Here is a 24058-nt window from a genome sequence, read left to right on the forward strand (position 1 = left end):
ATTAGACCTCGTCAGTTCGAGCTTGGTCCAGTATAAAACCTAAATCGATCAGACTATGTTTTTATTTTTTATTTTGCTGATCAGTCTATGTTATTAGGTCTGCTGAATACACCTTTTCTCTTTCAAATGTTTTTTATTTGTATGAAAGTAAATATGCATCTAAAGATGCCTAATTTGATGGATTAGTTCAAGGTGGTAGAGGTTCTAAACAATTTTAACTTACAAAGGAAAAGCAAGCAATCTAGGGTGGATTTATGTAAAGAGTCACATATATAATAACGGAAGGTGACTTTTTCCAAAGTACCAATACAAATCACCCTAGTTGATGGGAACAAATTATAACTTAGAGTGCATCTTAAGTCTGACTGTTAAGCTAACCTAATTTGGGAAAGTGAAGGAAACTCTAAATCATGGTAAACTTAATATTCACACTTTTATGTCTCAGATAAGTTACATAACAGCTTATAATAATGTACTTATTTATGTTATTAATGATTGTGTCGTCGTTAAAAAAAAAAACTTAGGGGCAAAACCCCTAAACAATAAAAGTCCGGTCTTATCAACATCCATTTGAAAATATTTATGTACAAAATAAAAAGATATAAAATAAAAAAGATAATTTCATATAATTAAATATCGGTAGAGTCAGGTTACAGGTTTGGACCATAACTAAATTGACATGTGACCTTATACGTATTAATCTTGATAAGATTAACCCAAACTTATAATTATTCGATTTCTGACAATCTATTTCAAGAAACAAACCTTAAAATACAAATTAATGTCACTTCAACGACCAACAATAGAGAAAAAACATAGATAAAAGTATGAAAAATCTTTATATATTTAAAAATTATTGGTCACTTTATCAAATTCTCTTGATAAAAAGATATAGAAACCAAACTTTATATTACTCGGCTTATTTCTTTTTTATGATTAAAGTTATCTGTTATGCCTCCAAAATGGTCTGTGGACTAATGATTCAGGTTTTAAAGGATAAAAAAGTTTTGATGTATTAATGATTAAAACACGTTACATTGCATTTTATTTGATGATTATGCTATTCAAAACCTGAAAGAGAACTCATTTAAGTCTCTTCAAGTAAGAAGATAATATGATCAAAATGTGTCTCGATGAAAATCTGCATGTTCTAATCCGCACTACCAAAGGGAATTAGAGCCTGCCAAATTACAAGGGGGAGCGGGCCGAAGGATCTTTTCCGCATTGATTAGGAAGGCAAGCAAAATATAACTCACCCATGACAGCCTAAACGCACTCGGCGTCATAGCTTAATCCAAACCATCCGGCCATATTCCTAGATGCGGCTTGAGATCGCAGAACGAAGCTCATGAATGCACGGCAACGTTCTAAAGTTTCCTCTCCATGGAGGCAACTCCTTTAGTTGGAAACCCCCTCGTCACTTCCTCGTCGCCCGACAACGGCATGATCACAACGCGTCACGGTCAACGTCGGTCTCTAAAAACGACACTCTAACAACAGCTGGAAAATCCAGCCACCCCGATGTCTCTCCTCTCACCCAACCCTTCAACTCTGCACCCGCCGACGCTACTGGCCTTGTGAATGAAGGGACGGCCGGGACCATGGGTCCCAACAGCTCTAAGTGCAAGGTAGAGTTGCGGGCAACGTATAAACCGGTGGTGAAAGGTAACTTCACATTGTTGTAATGCTTGCCATGCACGCTATAAAAGAAGAAAAATGAGCTTGGTGCGGATTGCGTCGTACCTGGTGACGCCACCTGGTCAGTCGCATTCAATTGTCGGAGCCGCCCGCTTTAGTGGACCATGATCACGAGGCCTTCGTCCGAGGCCGCTCCACCACTTGAAACAGCAGCACCATGGCACCATGGCCGCGTCCGCCGACCCCGCGTCTCCTGCACATTGCCAACCTATAGATTATTATTTAGCATACAGCAACGCCACCATCTCATCTGCTATATATAACGCCCCAAACCCCATTGCTTACATCGTCATCTGCTTCCCCCTCCTACAAAGCTTGTTAACGTTTCTGCTATTGCATACCATGGCAATGAGGTTTTTTGTGCTGGCTTGCTCCTTGGTCGCCATTGCCTCCGCTAGTAACTTCTACCAGGACTTCGACATCACCTGGGGCGACGGCCGTGCCAAGATCCTCAACAATGGTCACCTCCTTACCCTCTCCCTCGACAAGGCCTCCGGCTCCGGCTTCCAGTCCAAGAACGAGTATCTCTTCGGCAAGATCGACATGCAGATCAAACTCGTGCCCGGGAACTCTGCCGGCACTGTCACCGCCTACTACGTAAGCTCTTCCCCCAGACATGCCTTCGCTTTCATGGCTCTAGTTGCCGGAGCTGATGCCTTAAGCTCGGCCTGATTTGTTCTTGCAGTTGTCTTCGCAAGGACCGACTCATGACGAGATCGACTTCGAGTTCCTCGGGAATCTCAGCGGAGACCCTTACACTCTGCACACCAATGTGTTCACCCAGGGGAAGGGGAACAGGGAGATGCAGTTCAAGCTCTGGTTTGATCCCACCAAGGATTTCCACACCTACTCCATCCTCTGGAACCCAAGACACATCATGTAAGACCTCAAAATTCTGTATGCGGTAAAGCGAACTTACCACAGGTGAGACATGAAATTGAATCTTACCGCTGGCTTGTGATGGTCTCAGCTTCATGGTTGATGGCACTCCCATCAGAGACTTCAAGAACCTGGAATCGAGGGGCATTGCATTTCCCAAGAACCAACCCATGAGGATCTACTCCAGCCTCTGGAACGCTGAGGACTGGGCTACCAGAGGAGGGCTCATCAAGACCGATTGGACGAAGGCACCCTTCGTCGCCTCCTACAGGAATTTTAATGCCAATGCATGCATTAAGGCTTCCGGTAGGTCCAGCTGCACGCCTGCCAAGAGTGGGTGGTGGAACCAAGAGCTGGATTCCGCGAGCCATGCGAGGATGAGATGGGCGCAGAAGAACTACATGATCTACAACTACTGCAATGACGTCAACCGGTTTCCTCAGGGCCTGCCTCCAGAGTGCTCCATAGCTTGAAGAGAATAGACAAACACGAGGATTAGATCATTCTTTGGTTCATTTTGTATGCATACCAAAATACATTCTCTAGATGCTGTTTTCGAATAAGCAATATACTAGTCTCTCTCTCTGTTTATCAAGCAGTCCTTTTACTTAAATTCTAACTAAAAATTCTCCACAGTATTAAACAAAATTGAAGCTAACGTTTAAAGCATCATAAACCTAGACTCAAGAAAGGAAAACAATTATAAAACTCAAGTAATGCATCTACAACCAACAGAGCTACCAATGCATGCAAACATATCTTCACAATATCTGACTCATTATATCTTTTAAGTTTCTGTCCAACAAACTTGCTTGTTTGATTTGCTACCTCTATTTTCAGATGCAACTTTCTTTTCTTGATGGTCTTCTATCATTTTTTTTTTTTTGCAATAGATACTGTGAATGTTAATGACAACTAAAGGAGCTTTTACTTCTGATGGCTCTTTGTCATTAACATCAGTGATAATCCATGACTGTAACTTTATAAAAATGCTATCTAGAATGGCTTCCTATAGACTCTTGTTCTCATCCTGGTTAGGTCAATTATCATCACGCCCATGTAGGACAAAAATGATTTCACATCCACCTCTGTTTAAAAAGCAAGCCAATCATACTAATGCTTGCTAAAAAAATCATATTAATAATTATATTCTACTACAGATACATGGGCATCTGTTTCCCAACCTAAGACAACATGATGTAACATGAACAACTATTCTATTAGTTCCACATTCATAAAAAGGATACGACTTGAAAGAAACAAATTTGGATAATCAAATATTTCTGATGTTTCATTAGGACAGACAAACTTGAGTTGGTTAGCATACAAAGAGCATGTCAGAGAACCTCTCTAAGCTAACAACACCAAATGTTCTTTTCTTGTTAATTTACCATATGTTTAACCTGTATTGATGTACTTTTTTATCTGTGTCAAAATTAGTCGTATGTCAATAGTGCAGATCAACCCAACAATCATGAACTATTCACACATCAGTCATCATCAGGCAGAAAACTACACAGTGCAAAAATATAATTTTAGGTCTCGCTCAGGAGAAACTTGATCATTCAAGTAACTAGCTTGCTTGAACAAAGAGGTGAGGACTTGGCCTGTACCAAATCTCCAAACGGAGTTCCTTCTCCTATGTTTAAAAAAAAAAAGAAGAAGAGTTCCTTCTCCTAGACAGTACTTCTAATGTTTCAACGAAATTGTGCATAGTCTACCTGGGATTTTTGGAAAACAGCAATGGAATAACAACTGTAAACTTGATAGGTATAGAATATATTCAGTTTATTCATGAGTACCAGAGCAGTTAAGACATTTAATCACCAAGTACAATTTTCAGTCTAAACATTTGCTTATCTAATTTTATTCACCTATCTAGTATCATTAAAACAAAATATATTGTTTTTTGCATCTTATATTCATCTTAAGTATGCAATACTGTACTTCCTTTTCATGTTAACTTGTTTCCCAAACTACAACTCATGCAAAATTTCCACATGGATAACGCATACTTTTATGGTTAGTCCATGTAAATTTCTACAACATGGTCAACATTAACTTTAATTAACTTTTAGACATCATTACTAACTTACCAATATTTGGTAAATCAGATAGTTGTAGAAGTATCCACCCATCTAGCTGATGAAAGCCATAAGACAGCTAAATACTCTCTGACCTGGAAAACGAATATCCTTGTTTAGATGAAAATAAAGATTATTAGAACTAATAAAAGACTGTGATAACAAAAAGATGCTGATTATTGATCAGTTGCCAAAGCTAAATGTACCAGGCAAGGGACGGCAAGGGGAAGATGGGATATTAGCACAGAAAAAATAACAAGAGTTCCTTTAAATACTCCCAGACAAGGTCATGTATGAAAATTAGAATAGGAAAAACAAAGACTTCTTTTTATGTTCATATGTCTGTGTCTAATTACACACTAGAAACAGATGCAAGGTTATAAGTTTTACAAAAACATCCTTCCAGACCACATTAACATCACGCAATCAATAGCCTTTAGGACACTGTGTTTGCCTTTACATTTAGCTTGAATTTGAGCAAATAGTTAAATTAGTGCACTGTGTTTGCCAGAAAAACTCTCTTGTTGGCACAGCTTATTCTATATCACTACATTAAAGCAGTATAGAGCTCTCTTAAAGTTGGGGAAAGTATAAGCTGAAGTCACACCAACTTATGTGCACATCAAGCTTTCTGATACATCAACTATTTAAAAGCCCATGAACACTAATTGAACCTGGAAGCATTTATCCTCTATCTTATGTAAGCTTCTAATTTGGCGATACCACAGATCATATGTCTAATTGCAAGAGAAGATTCGGTTGTCCTAACAGAAAATTGATGCCCTTGGATGATCCACAATAAGACAAAGCTATTTTGATCCAAAAATATCAAAGTAACATGAAAACATAAAAATGGGGCACAGATGGTATGAATGTGGCAATTACAGATAATGTAGTCAGCAACCAAATGAGAGAGGGAAGCTAAAGTATAAATAAGTGAAGAGAAAACCGCATGGCACTTTAAGTTTCATAAAAGGGAACTCCTAGAGAATAAATTCAACAATCATATAACCTAAAAGTGAATGATTCACAAAAAAAAGTTACTTGGGATTCAAGCACCTGGAAGTGTATAAGCCTTGTTACCCTAGTCATTAGATTTATCTCAATTGTTAGTAACAATGTGGCAATCTTAAATTTTGCCAGCCACATTTAAACATGGTAGCCACCTACCAAATGAAAGGAATATTTATATCTTGAATTGGTCTCTTTAAGAGAAAGAAGAAAATAGATATCAAGATTAAGAAAACTAAAACAGATTTCTGATTTGTTTTGGAAGGGCAAAAGTGGGTTCCAGAAATCAGATTTGGCTAAATTATGTTTCTCTCCTCAGATATTCCCAAACCTACAACAATAGTAAATTTATGTATAAGTGATAATATTTTGCATTGAAACTAAACAGAAGGGATAAGAGGCTGTCCGTCAGTGGTATCCTTTTCATGTTGGGAATGCATTGGAAAAACCATGAGTAAGAAACATTTACTGACTCACTGATCCATCCTTCTGGTTTTCTCGTCAACGATTTTGAGACATTTCTCGACGAACTGACACTTCTTCATCAGAGAGATAAGATAGGTGGTGGTATCCACGATTAAAGGTACAGAAGACCATCCTACACCTCCGAGGAACATCTGCTGCATAGAGAATGTAGAACCATAGTATATTGAGTTGCTATGCTAGCTAACAACGCACTAAGCCTGTCGCAAGAAAAACACACGGAGACCTCTTTGTAAGGCCGCGATCGATGAGCAGAGACAACGGAATGAAGCTTCTTCTTCTTCAATGCGGCGTCTCCAAGCTCACTAACACCACAGTAGCATCATTTTCGCCAGGGCGACAACGGGATCGAAAGAGGGACACAGGAGAGTCCCAACATGCCTGAAATCAGAATATTGCAGCAGAAATCCACATACAACCAGAAAGGCGATCGATCAATTCCGATTCTCAATCACGAGAACTGTACCGAAGAAACGAGTTCTTAGTAAGAAAGAAGAGGAGGATTGCGATCAAGAAACCTGAGAGAGAAGCCTCCGTCCGAGCGGCGACGGACGAAAAGGGTTACTGACAGGAGCCGATGTTACCTTGGGAGGGATTCGATTGGCGAAAGAGGGATTGGAAACGGGGACGAAGAGGGATTTGGAGGACGAGAAAGCCTAGGGTTTCGTCGAGGAGTCAGGAGGAGGAGGAGGGGAAGGAGAAACAGAGGGAGTTGAGGGAGACGCTTTCGAATTTGAAGGCCGGTGGGTAGGACACGTCACAGTCGGCGGGGCCAAAGCTGCGGAATACGTTCACCGCTAGTGAGATTTAGCTCTTATGTTTCAACTTAGGTATCACCCAAAGAAAAAAAGCTCGTAACCAATTCTAACATTTTTGTAACACAAGTTAGGTTGAGTTAAAAAAATATATGAAAAATATAAAATACTTGTAATATTGCTTTGGAGTGTTCACATGTCAATTAAGATTTCAATTAACAGTCATATGCAATTGTATATATAAGTTTTTAGATTACAAAATATGTATATATATATATATATGTTAAATTCGAATTTGAAAGAATATTAAATCATAGTTATATTATTTTAAACTTCTTAAATCATAATATAAAGAGGAAAATAACTGTATCCTTTCTTCTGTCACACCTTTCTCCCTTCTCTTTTTCCTAACACCCTTTCTTCCTCTCTCTCTCTCTCTCTCTCTCTGCCTATACTATAAGATGCTAATGATCAGCAATTACTGCCAGAGATGTTGGGGCTCGGTGAAATGAGTAGCTGAGACAATGGCCATGGGAGAGCAAAGATGGCAAGTTGTGGCATACGAAAGTAGGAAATGGGTGAGAGAACGAGAAGTGTTGGGAGCAAAGAGGGAATCTGGTATGTGGCATCTCATAGAACATTGATGCAATGGAGGTACAAATGGTGGGGTTGCAGACGGCATTTGGAGTGATCTGCTATGAGTTGGCAACAGACTGTAGGGAGATGCTTGTGTTTCTGAAAGGTCATGCAGCAGAAATCCAAGATAAGGAAGGTGACGAGCTTCTTTTTCCGGAGCCAGCTTTTGTTGGTGAACCTTCCTGCTACCTCCATGCACCGACAGTGGAGTCATTGATCCACTGTTGTTTCGTCTCAACACGCTCCAAATTTGGGTGGTGGAAGACATCTCTATCCATTTCAGGTTTGGGATAATGTGGTTCTCACTGGGAGTGATGAGTCTTCTTCCATCAGTCATATTAAGGCAGAATTATAGCAGAAGCTGCTACACAGGTCAAGTTCTTACAGGTCGTCTTCCTTCTTCCGACCAATCAACTCGAATGGCACATTAATGCTCCGAGATAGGTCTCTAATCGTATGGCGCTTCAGATCAAACGCCTTGTGGAACTCCATTAGTGACTTTTTGCCAGTGTATAAAGAATCTGAAAGGTGGTGTTTGAGTCCCCTTCTTTTCGTCAATGCTAAGCAACCCAAAGACTGTTGGTGCTTGTCGAGTATATTCCAGCTTTGTAGAAGCTTATCTAATGTTTGACATCAACTTGTTCACGTATATTAGGAAAGAGTCATTTCCTCAAGCACCTTCTACCATTGTGCCATGAACATCGACAGAGGTCGTGATAACATGGAGGACGAAGAAGAGTCACACACCGGCATCTGAAAACAGAAACACAGTTGTGGTTTTGATGGTGATCAGAAGTGTTGGTAAAGATCGTATCCTCCTTAAACATAGCAAACATAAGTTCTCCTCGAAGACCAAGCCAACTGAATCCGATTCACAAACCCTGAGAACATGGTTTGCGCAGGTTCAGATGATGCCATGGCTTCTACACTGAGAACATGGATTATTATTACACGAACACCAGTATTTATAGGACAACAATGAATAAAGAATCATCTTATTTTAATCTGCTTCTCCCATTCAGGCAATGGCGCACTCCGGCGGCAGGCCCTGAGGAAACCGCTTGGCGTCGTTGCAGTAGTTGTAGATCATGTAGTTCTTCTGAACCCATCTCATCCTCCCCTGGCTGGTCAAGTCGAGCTCCTGGTTCCACCACCCGCTCTTGGTGGAGCCGCCGCACTTGGAGCTTCCCCGGACGCAGGCGTCGGCGTTGAAGTTCCTGTAGGAGGCGACGAAGGGTGCCTTGCTCCAGTCCGTCTTCACCAGCCCGCCCCTGGTCGCCCAGTCGTCGGCGTTCCAGAGGCTGGAGTAGATCCTCATGGGTTGGTTCTTGGGGAAGGCGATGCCCCTCGATTCCAGGTTCTTGAAGTCTCTGATGGGAGTGCCGTCGACCATGAAGCTGAAACCATCGCAAAACCCATGGTGAGTTTCTACACCTTGTGACGAGCTCGTCGTCGAGGTCTTACATGACGTGTCTCGGGTTCCACAGGATGGAGTAGGTGTGGAAATCCTCGGTGGGATCGAACCACAGCTTGAACTGCATCTCCCTGTTCCCCTTCCCCTGGGTGAACACATTGGTGTGCAGAGTGTAAGGGTCGCCGCTGAGGTTGCCGAGGAACTCGAAGTCGATCTCGTCATGAGTCGGTCCCTGAGAAGACAGCTGCAAGAACAGAGGGCCACATCAGCATCAGCTCCGGCAACCACAGTCATGAGTCGGGGGGGGCGAAGAGCTTACGTAGTAGGCGGTGACGGTGCCGGCAGAGTTACCGGGGACGAGCTTGATCTGCATGTCGATCTTGCCGAACAGGTACTCGTTCTTGGACTGGAAGCCGGAGCCAGAGGTCTTGTCGAGGGAGAGGGTGAGGAGCTGGCCATTGTTGAGGATCTTGGCGCGGCCATCGCCCCAGGTGACGTCGAAGTCCTGGTACAAATTACCAGCAGCGGCGACGGCCACCAGGGCGCAAAGCCCCAACACGAACAGCACGGCCATTACTGCGAGAGTGTGGCGTAGAAGCAAGAGGAGGATGGGAGGAAGCTGATGAGGACTGCGGTGGTGGTGATGGCGAGTACTTATAGATGTGGAGAGCAGTGATTGGATGATAGCGAGCTGTGAGCTGGCAGTGGACTGGAGACAGGTGGGTGTGTGTTGTGTGGTGTGGACGCGGCTCATTAAAAGGGGAACAGTGATAACGTGGACGGAGAGAAGCTTCCGTGTGTTGAGTGCCTTCACCTACAATTCAAATCCCCCCCTTAATTTAATATGGTAACGATGATTAACTCCACTGAGAGAATTTTAGTAGTTAATGAAGTGATTTAGATTTCGTGATCTATGAAAAAGCTGCTTGTCATGTACGGACGTACATATATATATATATATATATATATATATATATATATATATATATATATATATATTATGGCACGTGACAATTAGGTTGCCTATTAATTATGATTGTGTATTGTTCTCGTGATCATGCGAGAGAAAAAGACCAAAAAGGACTTATGAGGTTTATTATAGCGTATGTCACGTGCCATCCACCGGTTCAATTTAGGGTTTTGTATATTAGGAATTCAATTCTAACATTTCAATCCGATTTCACTTCTAGTGATATATATATATATATATATATATATATATATATATAATATAAACCAATGATTACACCAATGGTTTGTGACAATTATCACACATGAAACGGTGGTACAACGTATGCTACGTAAAGGCATGTCGCATTCGAGGTCATTCATGAGGTGCGAAGGGGTAATTTGGTCAATGTGGTCGAGTTCCTCTCCCTCCTCGCTGGCGTATAAGGACACGTACCAACTACTGCGTCCGATAGGGCACGAATGAGAGAGCACGAAACCAAAAGCAAACCATTCATCCTAATAATTTGCAATCCGTATTTGTTGGCACATTAAAATGACACGTTTGGGTGAAATATACTCACCACAATGTTCTGGAGGAAGCATTCACGATTTCACCACGAAATAGTACATAATGATTCGAGATAATAATTAGTATAATAAAGTGGGGAGGGTCCCACATGCCTTGAAAGCAATCAGGGAGAGGCATTAGATGCATGAAAAGTAGTTCTGTCTCCTATCATGTAGATGTCGAATTGTGGCAACTTATGATTACTGTGGAACTTTAATATAATTAATGATATTTAATGTTATATTAAAAGCATGCATTCTATATAAATAATTTTTGTATAATTTAAATAGGGTGATATTTTGGAAAAAAAAAAACCTCTTTGTACATTTTTTTTCTAAAAATATCCCATTTTTTACTCTCTTTTTTTCAAATTATATCTTATTTCAAATAATATCGGAAACACTCTCGCCCGAGTGATACTTTTTTTTATCAATTTTGAAGATAGACCAATTCATAGGGTACATTCGGCTATCATTATATTATTTTTATTAGGTGCTAAAAATACTATAAAGATATTAAAAAATAATATAAATGCCATTATACTTTGTCATTACTCGTAATAGCAACTTTCACGATATCAAATTTTTAGACTTGAAGTTAATTTTGTAGAGATTAATTTTATTTATACATTTACAGTATTTTTAAGTAAACTCTATAGTATTTTTATTACGGTGATCAAAATACTATAACATATTTTTATTAGGATTAATGAGTGACATTTTTTATATTATTCGAAATAAGACATCATTTCGGAAAAAAAAAAAAAGCAAAAGATTTTTTAATATTATATATATATATATAAGGTTAACTGTTATTTTTTATAGAAGACACAAGCACACAGTACTGTCTTTAAGTCTCTCCTAGCTGGACAGGTGAATCCAGCTTGGCTTGTGTCAGAACAAAAGGCAGGAGCCAAAGGTAGCCAACAAAATCCAGCTTAGATGCTTGTTTTTTATTATCTTAAATGTTTCAATATATGATCTAAACACATGAAAAATTGATATAGTGTTGATTTAATTGGCTTTTGAAATAGTTGTGGATGTTAATTTGAATGTCTTGAGGAGAAAAAAATTGCACCTAATAATGTGTGTCATTAAACTAGGAGGGTCCACTCATACATACACAAGCATTGAAGAGGTTGTAGAGGCTTTGAACTCACCCCTGAAGAGATAGACATAGAACAGCACAATGCAGTGGCCACTGGTCCACTGTCATATCAAGTCAAAAGTGAAATATAAAGGATTGTCACCATGATGATTGATGATGACTGTGGGAGCCTTTCACCTATTTAGAAGTGATGCTCAGATGATGACAATGTGAATCCTATTACATCTTCTTATCCATTGTATCTTTACGAGCAAAATCAAAATGCTTGTTAAGACAGCAAATAATTTCTTTGATTCATTCTGAGACTTAGGGTTATGAGAGATGAACCCATCGAGCTGTGATATTTTGGATGATTCAAGTGTCTTCTTAGCAAATAACAAGAAGGATATTCAGTAGTGAGCAGTAGTATTTTCTTGGTTGAATTTCTAAATTAAATCTCTCATATTTATATTTCTTTGACGGCAATTTTTTTTTTCTTGTATCTCTTTTTCCTAAGTATCGATTGGATGAACCAAACCGGTTATAATATTTTCAATAATATCAAAAAAATAAATATAACGTAATATAAAAATATTATTGTTGGTGAACTTATGCGCCGAGGTCGAAGGGTCAGCATCACTTGATCCACGAGTCGATGTCCAGAGTTATGGGTTAGTTGGAAGAAGTGTCGGAGTCGGTTGGATCAAGGGCCGAGGGTGGTTAATTTCCTATACATACGCCTTGGTTGGGGAGGTTTTCGACTTAGGCCTCTCGTAGATTAAGTCAGTGATCTTATTTTTCCCTTCCTCCTGACCAGATGTCGACTATGAGTTTTAATACTACTGCACGAGGATCGGTCGTACGGGGACCTAGTGCGACGACCTACCCCTGAGTGATGAGATGGTACCTTCATGCGATCATTGCCCAGCATGCATGAAATGACGTCATACGACGTTGTCCCAAGCTTTCCGGGACAAGACTTACCTAGGGAGTGCTTCCTTGTACGAGCTTCGATTCGACGTGGGAAGTCAGCCCTCGTGCAAGGACGTGACGTGGTGTGGGTCATGACGTGATTAGGAACAAAAATATACCCTGTCAACTACATTATTATATTTTTTTTTACTCCACGTTATACAATTTTTATAAATATTAGAAAAACACTCTAATTCATTACAAAATTACCATGTTATAGTATTATTAAAAACACTATAGTATAATATAAAAATACTGTAATTAGATCGGTTTAACTTAATGGAAAAAGGGAGGAAAAAAAAGATATGTGACTTGGGAAATTCGAGATATTTTTTTCTTTTTCTTATTGTAGAAATGCTTTACAAGGGGCAAAGAGCACTGTATGAGTTTGCAGATCCAAACTGCATCAGCTGGCTTCCACATCTGAGGCAATTTTGGGTGCAGACACGTGTTTGCACGAATCTTAGGGTTTATGTCCACAAATCTAAAAGTCTTATTGACCTTATCTGGACTGTTCACTTGGCCTTCCATCTGATACTGAGGTAGAGATAACCACAAGAGTATTGGGGTCATGTTAACCTTGGATTCAAGAAGTTGGTCGGTCAACTTCAAACCAGATGCTTTGGGCTTCCATGCCATGGTCAACGACCCGACCTACATAGATCTTGTGGTAGTGTCTTGGAGACAAAGGAAGCACGAGGAGTGCACAGTGAAAGTGGTGGTGGATTGGCGCAGGCAGTACAGTGTAGTAACCGAAGAGACGGCTGTAGAAGGAAGACGAAGACTATAACCCCACCGCTTGGCCACCAGTGGCTTTGTCTCCCCCCAACTCGAGCGATCTCAATCTCTCTTCTCGCCCCCTCTGCGCCACCGTCTGCTCTTCCTTTCCCCTGCTGACCTCCGTTACTGCTCTACCAGCAAAACCCTACTCTTCGGTTTCTTAGTCAGAACCCTAAATGCATGCATGCTCGAAGGTAACAGGAGGGAACTACCAATAGGGGAGAAGAGAGAGGACAAATGAAAGGAATGGAATGAATCCTATCATACCCAATCTTTCGATTCCCCCCCCCCCCCCCCCCAGTCTTTTATGTATACGGGATCTTGCAAGCTCCCCTTGTCTCCCTCTCTCTCTCTCTCTCTCTCTCTCTCTCTCTGTCTCTCATAGACTCTCTTTAATTCTCTGCCAGCAAGAGAATTGAAGATCCATCAATGGGGTTTGGTGGAGCTACTGAACGACGGATGTAAAGCCTTGCATCACACATGGAACTCCAAATCCGAGGAACACCAGTTATTGCCCTCTTTGACTCCTTTTGCTTCCCTGTTCTCTCTCTCTCTCTCTCTCTGGTGCATCTCTCGATCTGCCTCATGTTTCTACCACTTCTGATCATGGCCTCGGCATAGGGAAGGAGGGATGAGGAAGAAGGGGGCTCCGACCGCCTTGGTTACGTGCTTAATTCTGGTAATCGCTGGTATCTTCTCACAGGGGTTGGCTGGAGAGGTCCATGGGAACCGCGGCCATGCAACGGGAGTAGGCAAGAGACCAGAAAACAGAACGGCAGCCGCCAGAGTTGCCACCGGTGGCCTCCATCGCTGCCGATCGAAGAAGATTAGGTTATGTGGCCTTCTCGTTCGAGCCAAGCAGAATGATAGCACCGTTGATGATGACAAGCGGGTCGTACCCACTGGCCCGAATCCCTTACACAACAGGTGAAGGAAGCATCAAAGAAGAAGAAGCTCCTGCTCTGTAGCTTGTCTTTCTTCTTTTCATATGAGTTACGTGAAGGAAACAGTACTATCTTTAAGCTTTCTTGTTGTAGGTTGCAGAGAGGGTGTGTAAAGCTCAGAAACCCTGTGCTGTGTTGTGCTGTATGATCTTTCAACTGTTGTGATAGTCCACCATTTCTGTGTTCAGCTGTTCTCTTTCTCATGGAGTTCTTTGGATATTCTCGTGGAAATCTATCATCGAGAAATATTTCCAGCATGAAACTACACATCTCATAAAGAAAATTTCATGTTTCATGAAGGAGCAAAAAGGAAAACATTAGTCATATGTACAATCCATGAGAAGAATTGAAAGCTTAGAGAAATCTGTCTACTTATCTATGAGCACAACATGTAGGTTACTGAGGAGGATTAGTGGAGGAGTTGGACATGAATGGCCTGACATGTCTACCACCTCAGCCAATTGGACTAAGAAGAAAACACCTTTCCACCGCCGGCATTCGTTCAGCTCAACAAAAGAAAAGAGAGAGATATGAGGGCAAGAGGTAGATGGAGATGTAGATGTCATGGACTCTGGACATTACATGAATCAGCTCCACCAGCTGGCTCTCACAGATTGGTCCAGGATAGTTGGCGGGGAAGAGACGACGAATGATTTCACCATCACCCGCGTGATGGGGATTTGTGCACATTGCCACGCCGAGTCTACCCTAATTTCCAAAGGCCACTACGTTTGGAGTTCGATCCAGAGAGAAGAAAGTATTCCACGATCGAGATCGGCACAAGCAATCCGGCAACCACTGATTCACGAAGGAAAGAGATGTCTACCATTTGGAGAGGATGGCTCTAATTTCTCTTCGGTCGGAGGAAAATTTCTCTCTTTTGAGAGAATAAATCTTAACACTCCATCATTCTCAACCAATCAAACTCTTGATTGCTTGTACGACACGACACCCACACGGAGAACTCAAAGAAAATATCTTCGAAAGTAATACGATTTCTCTGTATTTGATTTGATCTAAGAATCAATTATCAGCTCTTGTATTTGATTTCTTTCTTAGAACGAGAAAAGCTTGAAGACAAAAGAAAAGAAAAAGAAAAGGTAGATAGATGGTGGTGGCCTTCCTTTCACCTCACGAGATGTGCAGGGCTGAACCCACTGCGGCATTCACACTTCCACGGAGGTGATGCGGTGTCGCACATTTGGTTGGCTACGATGGCATCAGTACATCAATCTTTCTCGTCGACCAATCAACCACACGTCGTATATTTTTGTCGAGGAAACTATCACTTCAATATCACATACTCACATTTGCCATCTACAAAGAAAAACAAATAATACTATATCTGGAGATCTCTAGATCTGATCATTCATGCAACAAAAGTGGTGTTAATCATAGAAGCTGTCGCATTCACCGGATCAAAAGTTTCAGATGAACTCATACTAATCGATGACTACGAATGGAAATCGAGATTAATCAATGAACTAACAGGAGTTTGAGCAATCGATTAAGTGCGTGTGCGAGTGAGTTCCATGAATGCATGTCGGCGTCAATGCATGATAGGAAACTTAGCATCCACGGATTTTATTGATATAGCTATTAATAGCAGGCCAACACGACGGGAGTACTTTTGAGCCGACTCAATACGGTCATAGCGGGCCAGTAGATTTCTTTTGACCAAATTTCACGGTCAAACTAGTGCGCATCGTCGTCGCATCCGATAAGGAACCCATTCTCCATACCCAACGCAGCGGGCCCGCGCTCCGGAGGAGAAGCCGCCGCCGCCTTCCGCCGCCGCCGCATCTCCCCTATCACCTTCTCCATCGCTGCGTCCGCGCCCTTCCCCTCCCCGTCGCACCGCATGAACACCTCCGCGATCTCCGCGGGGGTCATGTCGACCTCCCCTAGCAGCGCCTCCGCCTCCGCCATCAGCTCGTGCTCCTCCCCGATCTCCAGGTAGTTGCTTGCCAGCATCCGGAAGGCTGCCGGGCAGCAGTAGGAGAGGTGGATCTTCCGGTCCATCCGGCCCGGCCGGAGCAGGGCTGGGTCGAGCCGCTCCGGGTGGTTGGTGGTGAAGATCATGAGCCGCTCCCCCACGCATGACGACCACAGGCCGTCCACGAAGTTTAGCACGCCGGAGAGGTTCACCGACGACGTCCAACTGCCGACCCCGCCTTCCGAGGGGTCCATCTCTCGCTCGTCGGTCTCCGAATCGGGCTTGGACTTCTTCTTCTTCTTCTTCTTCCGGTCACTGAGGTCGAGGGAGCAGTCGACGTCCTCGATGACGACGACGGACTTGGGGTTGGTGGAGACGAGGAGGCGGCGGAGGGCGGTGTTGGAGTGGACGGCGGTGAGCTCTAGGTCGTACACGTCGAACTCGAGCAGGTTGGCGATGGCGGCGACGAGGCTGGTCTTGCCCGTCCCGGGCGGACCGTAGAGGAAGTAGCCCCGCTTCCAGGCGCGGCCGACGCGGGAGTAATAGTTCCGGCGGCTGACGAACCGGAGAAGGTCGTCGCGGATCTCGTCGCGGAGAACCGGGTCGATGGCGAGGGTGTCGAAGGTGGAGGGGTGGGAGAAGGGCGCGGGGGACCAGGGGTTACGGTGGTCGTCGCCGAAGACGACAGAGCGGTTGGTGTAGAGGCGGCGCTCCCGGGCCCGGAGGCGGATGCGCTCGGCCTCCGCGAGGACGTGGGGGATGTACTGGGAGCGGACGGCCTCGCGGTGGCGGCTGTGGAAGGAGAGCTCGAGGTAGCGGTGGTCCGAAGAGAGGGAGCTGCTGCGGAAGGGGGAAGAGGAGGACGCAGAGGCGCGCTCCACGACGGAGCTCCACTGGAGGGGAATGCCTTGGAAGGAGTCGTGGGTGGTGTGGTAGGAGGGGAGGGAGGCGGTGGGGAGGGGGCAGTCGTGGCGCTTGGAGAGACGGACGACGCGGGCGTCGTCGAGGCAGTGGCTGCCGAGGTAAGCCTGGGCGGCGCTGTAGAGTTCATTGCTGCAGGAGCCGTCGTACTCATCGACGATGATCTTGATGTCGGCGTTGAAGCGGGTCACGAGGCCACGGAGGAGGAAGCCGACGAAGTGGTGGAGCTCCGGGGGAAGGAAGTCCCTGTACGCCGTCCGGAGGAACACCAGCGTCGCAAACAACTGCCATATCGAGTTCCACTCCCACTCCAACGCCATCACTTACCTCTCTCTCTCTCTCTCGATCTCCGTCGATCCCTCCATCCGTCCATCTATCGCCCTTCTCTTATACGTCGCGATTGGGAAGACTGCAGCCCGCCCCACCTGTCGTCATCACGGTCGCGTTAGTGAGTGCTCGATGACGACGAGCCGGAAGTGGCGGACAGCTGACAGAATCGTGGAACACTGGGATTGGCCACCTCGAGAGACAGTCCGTGGGTACCATTTTGTCGCCATCGCAACACCGCTAGGGACTTTCGACCCAACCCATGTGCACCTGACTCGCAGCCTCCTGTACTTGAGAGACGGCCTCAGCCCGTGCCGAGACTGCAAGTGGAGCGCACGGAGGAAGAATGCCGGTCTCTCTATCTGAGACCGTGCAACGGGGAAGGCAGGACCAAGAAAGGAGCTACTTGCTTGGAGGAGCGAGGCAGCAGCTTCTTCGACGTTGTGGCATCTCTACGGCTGTCCTCGACAAAAGAGAAATGCCAGGATCCACGTCTTAACGCCGCTTTCGGCACCCCTCCATTTCCCCCGGTGGACCAACTTTCATCTCCTTTTTTTTTCTGTTCTCGCTGCTCTGCTGCAAGCGTCGTCGGACGACAACAAAGCATTAAATAACCGGTTAGTGTGGAAAGAGAGAGAGAGAGAGGCACCATACTCGACAAACTTGTTCATTCGATCGGTCGTTGTCTCCAACTCCATTAGCCTTCTTTTGGTTTATTTTTCTCTTTCTTTTTTTGTGTCCGAGTCAAGAAAGGTTGTGTCCACAACAGACGGGGAGAATATGATGGCTACGGAAGACGCTTGCACGAGGCAAACTCTGTAGGGGTAAAAAGTAGCTTAGATATTCCTATCCTTCTTGGATGCCATGGGACCTATAATTTTTGTTAATGGGCGCAAACAACAAATGAATAGGTTAGATTCTATTCTATTCAAACACATCAGCATCTGCCACGCTAGATAAGACATGGGCATGACCCTTTGATGGATCAAGAAGAATGGTTATACGGCTTTACCTTTGAATCTACATCAAAATGGTCAAAGTTACCATGAAAACCATCACAATCAAACTCCACTATGTATCATTAGACTCTTCAATTCTGTATCCATGTGAAACTAATTTTCCTGCCAACATCTATAATACAAACTCAATAAGAGACCTTTCATGGGTCTCATTTGCTTTCATAGGGGGCATATCAAAATTGTTCCTCAAGGCTTAAATTACCAAAATTGGGCTACTTAATTGCAGGAGTAAATTCCAAATGGTAAAAATGGTGTATATATATGTATATACCACTATTCAGGAAGAAATTTAGGCACTCTAACCAAACAATCTTATTCATTATTCTAACAAAAGTGAAAACAGCATGATACAGACTCCACTATGCATCACAAATATAGTCTTTTTGCTACTAGTTTTGGTTAAAGCAAAGTATCTTTTTATTGACTTCCAAATCCATGACACCATTACAGATAACAAAGCGATAACAAAGATCAAGCAGACAATTTGTACCTATTGCTGGTCGGTTGTGTTATCAAGGCTAGCCAAGAAACGAACGACGACACAAGTGATGTTGTCAGAACTGCCCCTTTGATAGGCCTCCTGTAACAGTTTCTTTGCTGCTTGTTCTGGATCTTGTAGGGGTTTGACCATGGCTACCGCCTCCTGAATTTGGAACCAAATGAAAAAGAAAGGGTTCAATCTTCAGAGATGATATTTCAGGTACCTACTTTTTTTTTGTTTTTTGTTATTTTCTTCTTTTAAAGTATACCTCATTCGTGACAACATCCCACAATCCGTCACTTGCAAGGATGAGGAATTCGAGAGATCCATCAACGGCTTCCTCCTGCATTCAACAGTAGTCGAAGCAGTCAAAGGCATTACTGTCAGATGATGATATGTCTCGAGTCTTGAAGACAATAACATAGTAGGAATAAAGGGATAGGTCAGAGATCAAACATGAATTTCTGGATCTGCGACAACAAACTGTTTCAGGTGCCTATCACCAAATGCACGAGAAACGGCAAGAACACCACCGACACGCCATGTCCCTGCAGTTACAGTTGATCAGTATTTAAATAACGAAATGATCTAAACTGATAAAAAATGATGGAGGAGATCAAGTACCAGCCCACATTACAAAGCCCCCAGCATCCTCAATCCTTTGCCTCTCATCTGTTTGGTCAGGCTTGTGATCCCTTGAGACAGCTATAGCTGCAAAAGTTACAAAAAAAATAGCGTGAGCGAGTTCCTAGTAAAGGACTAAACTTTTAAGAGGCTCAATCAATAAGTCAATACAAGATTCTGGTGACTGTATTCTATTTCAGATACTGAATTTGTTAAAAACAGAACCTTCAAGCACATCCAGAGAAAATCATCTCCATATTATCACCATCAAAATAGAATGATCGGTTTAATTATGAGAGCTCACATCAACCAAGTACCACAACAGGTTGATTTGCCAGGTCTCTGTTGTTCAAAGTACCAAGAGAACTGGCTTTTGACCATGATGCACGAGGGACAAAAGGTTTCTTTCTCTAAATTACCAAGCAATCAGAAGAATTGCCGTTGCAATCTACTGCACGAGCTAGAAGCAAAACTTGCTATATGGGGAACAAAAGACTTTTTTCTCTAAATTATGAAGCACCCAAAAGTTCGTTTGGCCAACTACTCTATCATGATCAGAAAATTGCTTTTGCAACATACTGTAAGAACCAAGAAACAGAACTTGCAAGTAAAATGGGAGCTCTACAAGAAATTGCCACAACTGTTTGCCTCAGAAAAGGACTTTTTGCAACTGATGCCATTGAAAAAGCAAGAATCAGATGTTTGTATCAAGAGGTTCATAGAATACATAAATATAGCAAAACTTTTGTATTAATTGAGCACAAGTTGAGATGTCAAACTCGATTTAACAAAGAAAAAGTGGGAAAAAAAAACAACAAAAATTAGAACCACAAGCAGCTTTTTAATATGCTAAATAAAAAATCTTTAATAGTTATAATTTTCAAGATAACTGGATCGAGTGATGCAACAAATTCTAGATTGATTTTTCGACCCAATCAATTGAAATGAGAAGAGATTACATGGATATCTTATAAAGAATACAGAACAACCTCAATGGGCATAAGAACAAACATAAACAACAGGATTCAATGACAACAAGGATGTCAACAGTACCACACAGTACTGTTTATTGCCATTCATAAATCAAACAGAAATTTGAATCTAGTTAGAAGGCAATAATCGCAAACTACAGATGAGCACATATAGTATAATTGAACCATGAGATGAACAAATGGGCAAGCAAACATCGAAACAAAAGCAAATGGTAGATCACAGATAATGCCTATGGAAATATGTAAAATGTTAAATACCAAGCTCTACATACATGAGGGATGATTTTTGATAAAAATGTGTAAATTTGGCAAGAACAAATAATGGAGACACAATAATATCTACCTAAAGTTCCATATAAAATATATATTCTTTAACACTGAACAAAACAAATAATGGAGAAATATGCTTATGACTAGCTTCAAGATTAAGGAAACATCAACTTCCATTGTCAGCCTGTTTTGTCATTGGCGTGAATAGTTAAACTCCTAATCGTTGAAGTCTACAATTAGATGGTTTTGACAAGGGTGAATTCCATAATGCAAGAAATATAACCAACAAAATGTGGACTGGAGAATAAAAGACCCTAGAATAATAAATCACACCAATAAAAATCCCATTTGTAGATTTGAAGACATGTCATACATCTAAAGTGGCACCAAAACCTACCATGTATGGCGCTAAATGGAAAGTTTCATCAATTAAGGAACAACACTCAAGCGATGAACAAAAAATAGTTCTTAGATCATACATTAAATACAAGATAACATGACTAAACTATTAATATACAATTTCACCAAAAGTATCTAGCTATCAAACCACTGTAGCATCGATAAGTCATAAAGACATTAAGTGCAATGGCTTATAGAAGTAGCATAAAAAAGTGATCATTATTCTTTAACTAATTCTGTGTGTAAAAATTGGATAACTTAATATTAAGTTTCCAATCCTGTTTAACTTGCTAGTAAACTATTAATCTTCAAATCTCAGTTCAAAAAGAGTACATGCAATACGAGAGCGTAATGAACTTTAGCACCTCATCCATCATCAACAATTTAAATCCTCATTTATCACCATAAGTGTGCAGTTTCAGCCATTTCTGAAGATTTTTTCACAGGTTCAATTCTCCAATTTGAGGCTTAAATTCTGTGAATCCAAACAGGAATATGTTCTCTTTCTCCTTCCTGTCTATACTTTTTTATATTACTAGATTTTTGAAGAATCTGAAACTATATTATTATTTGTTTCAATGTGTTCAGTACACCAGAGACACACAGAGCTACTATAGCATTTGGCAGGATCAAGAGAAGGCCAAAAAACTTTGTTGGTCTAGAACCTACATATATCCTAAGAACCTAGATGTCACTGGTGTCACATTCTAAATATTGCTCTTAAATAGGTTGGGTTGTCAAAATACAGTTAGTAAAAAAAAAATGCAGTAAACTCCATCTAAATTGAGCCGGTTTAGTTCTAGATTAAGTACAGAAATCCGTTACATGTAATTGATGATAAGAGAACTGATTTAAGGATGAGGGGCCTACCATCTCCTCCTCTACATATGACAGCTCTAGAGTCCCCAACATTTGCAACGAGCAAACGATCACCAACAAGGACAGCTGTTGATGCAGTTGAACCCGCCTCTCGGTTCTGGCTGTTCTCAGATTTCAAAAATTCTGCGTCCGTGTGGTTGTATGCATCAGCTGAAGGTAACAGCACAGATGAATTTCATAAGCCAAATATTATTGTTCTCTAAAAGCTCTTTCATAGTACAAAATGCAAATCAGCACCACCTATAGCTGATTTTGTATCGGTAATGAACTTTGGATGCCTGAGTAAGTTGCTGAAGAGGTTTTGTTTAACATACTCTGCTACTTGGGCACCGCCATGACCTACATAACCACTCATCAAAGCATCAAAGTCTAACGTTAGGATATTGAATGTATAAGCAACTCTCCACGAGAGAAATTTACCCTAGAAAAGGATTGAAAGAAGCAAGTTAATGAATGGGTTTTCTATGTAAGTTTTACCAAAAATTTGCAAATACAAAAAAAAAAAGATAAAGACATTCTAAACATAACAAAGACAACAAAATACTGCAGAAATTTTACCATCAAAGACCCCAAACAAGCCAACAATTTCTCCATCAACACTGTCAATTCGCGTCTCATAGAAGTCTTCCATTGAAGATCTTTTCCCCGGACAGCTTGCATACCCATAACCAAACTTCCCATCTTGACTGTCTTGAAAGAAATGAGCATGAGTTTTAATGTTAGATTGACACACAAGAGTAGGATGTTTCTTTACAGTCTACTTTAGGCAACATATTCAACTGCAGATTCAAGAACCACAATTAACAGATAGGAAGCAGTTCTATGAGTTTATTCAGCGTAAAAGAACCATGTTTCCCATGTAAGTTTACACATCCATATCTGACGAACCATCTCATAACTTGTTTGTCAATTATTAAGGATCTAACTTATATTGAATTATTAAGAAATAAATGACTGTTTATACATAAAAATAAATAAATAAATCTCTTCCAATAACTAGTTAGTTTGTCTTCGAATTAGAACTCAAAATATATGAAGCGAATGCTAGCATAAGATCAGCTCGAAAATCGCACGAGATACGAAACATCAACAAATCTAGAAAAGAATATCGTAAGCCTTAATACGACTTCACAAGGAATAAACGAACGAGACCTGAGTCCTCCCCCGCTGACCGGAGCACCGTCTGCTTGAAGCCCACTGATGGAGTTCAAATACCCCATCTTCCCTCCGAAATCTTCGCCCCCCAAACAAAGATCAAAGTGAGGGAAGATCCCACCGAAACCACCGAAACAAGAAGGCCGATCCAATCAGCCTGGAAAGAAACCCATGCCCGATTTCCTCACACTCGAATCAGCCGTCGATCGCCACCGCGACCAAATTCACCCCCTGCAATCGACATCCAATACCCCCTTCCCCCCACAAACGTTTACCACGTCGATCAACGGAAGCAATCTCGAAATCCAAAAAGAAAAGAGGGCAGATGAAGAGATCCTTCACCGAGAGAGAGAGAGAGAGAGGAGACGCCGAGCTCTGGTTTCGATCGCTGGCAACGGGGAAGAAACGTCGAGGGAGGAAACAGCGGATTAATGGTGGGGGGGAGGCGGTGGGTTTTGAGTAGAAGTTAAAATGTATGAATGGATATGCTTAGGTCTCCATTTGGTACCCAAAATAAATAAATAAATAAATAAATACACATGTCTCAAGAAAAATAACTTTAATTGAGCGTTAAAGTATAATTAATTAAGTTTAATTGACTAAATCGAAGATCAAATTAGCAATATATGAGCATACATAACAATGCTATAATAACAATCAAAACTTAAAAGGACAAAAAATGGTTGTAATAAATCATACATTTGTGTGTGAGATGTCACTTCTATCTTTCCTTTGAGTGCTTGCATTGCTTATGTGGTTGCCATCACGTAACCGCATGCCATCGTTATACTTAT

At 42.0% G+C, this 24058-nt stretch overlaps 4 protein-coding genes and 1 long non-coding RNA gene across 7 annotated transcripts; 1 reads left to right on the plus strand and 4 right to left on the minus strand.

The window, feature by feature from the left end:
- Nucleotides 1-1752: 1752 nt before the first annotated feature.
- On the minus strand, nt 1753-7048 carry LOC135633378 (uncharacterized). Of its 3 annotated transcripts, none has more exons than XR_010494985.1 (6): nt 6674-7048; nt 6382-6536; nt 6150-6292; nt 4674-4756; nt 1984-3045; nt 1753-1891 (listed from the first exon to the last, which is right to left on the minus strand). It is a non-coding gene; the product is annotated as an uncharacterized LOC135633378 (long non-coding RNA). The 3 variants fall into 3 exon arrangements; XR_010494984.1 differs by having other exon boundaries at nt 1768-1906; nt 6150-6289; XR_010494983.1 differs by having other exon boundaries at nt 1768-1906.
- Nucleotides 1849-3172, plus strand: LOC135633377 (probable xyloglucan endotransglucosylase/hydrolase protein 23). Its single transcript, XM_065142756.1, has 3 exons — nt 1849-2295; nt 2384-2577; nt 2669-3172. Exons 1-3 carry the CDS (start codon nt 1864-1866, stop codon nt 3048-3050), a joined length of 1008 nt encoding a protein of 335 aa, XP_064998828.1. The 5' UTR covers nt 1849-1863; the 3' UTR covers nt 3051-3172.
- Nucleotides 7049-8342: 1294 nt separating the features above from the next.
- LOC135633376 (xyloglucan endotransglucosylase protein 1-like) lies at nt 8343-9599 on the minus strand. Its single transcript, XM_065142755.1, has 3 exons — nt 9280-9599; nt 9011-9204; nt 8343-8943 (listed from the first exon to the last, which is right to left on the minus strand). Exons 1-3 carry the CDS (start codon nt 9532-9534, stop codon nt 8565-8567), a joined length of 828 nt encoding a protein of 275 aa, XP_064998827.1. The 5' UTR covers nt 9535-9599; the 3' UTR covers nt 8343-8564.
- A 6219-nt stretch (nt 9600-15818) lies between these two features.
- On the minus strand, nt 15819-17979 carry LOC103976878 (AAA-ATPase At3g50940-like). The gene has a single exon (XM_009392217.3). It carries the CDS (start codon nt 17436-17438, stop codon nt 15957-15959), a length of 1482 nt encoding a protein of 493 aa, XP_009390492.2. The 5' UTR covers nt 17439-17979; the 3' UTR covers nt 15819-15956.
- Nucleotides 17980-18752: 773 nt separating this feature from the next.
- On the minus strand, nt 18753-23746 carry LOC135632915 (probable protein phosphatase 2C 59). Its single transcript, XM_065141779.1, has 8 exons — nt 23262-23746; nt 22668-22795; nt 22350-22448; nt 22101-22259; nt 19570-19656; nt 19402-19493; nt 19214-19288; nt 18753-19107 (listed from the first exon to the last, which is right to left on the minus strand). The coding sequence occupies exons 1-8, from the start codon at nt 23327-23329 to the stop codon at nt 18955-18957; spliced, it is 861 nt and encodes a 286-aa protein (XP_064997851.1). The 5' UTR covers nt 23330-23746; the 3' UTR covers nt 18753-18954.
- Nucleotides 23747-24058: the final 312 nt, after the last annotated feature.

The sequence above is a fragment of the Musa acuminata genome, chromosome BXJ3-3, assembly GCF_036884655.1.
Source record: "Musa acuminata AAA Group cultivar baxijiao chromosome BXJ3-3, Cavendish_Baxijiao_AAA, whole genome shotgun sequence".
Lineage (NCBI taxonomy): Eukaryota > Viridiplantae > Streptophyta > Magnoliopsida > Zingiberales > Musaceae > Musa > Musa acuminata.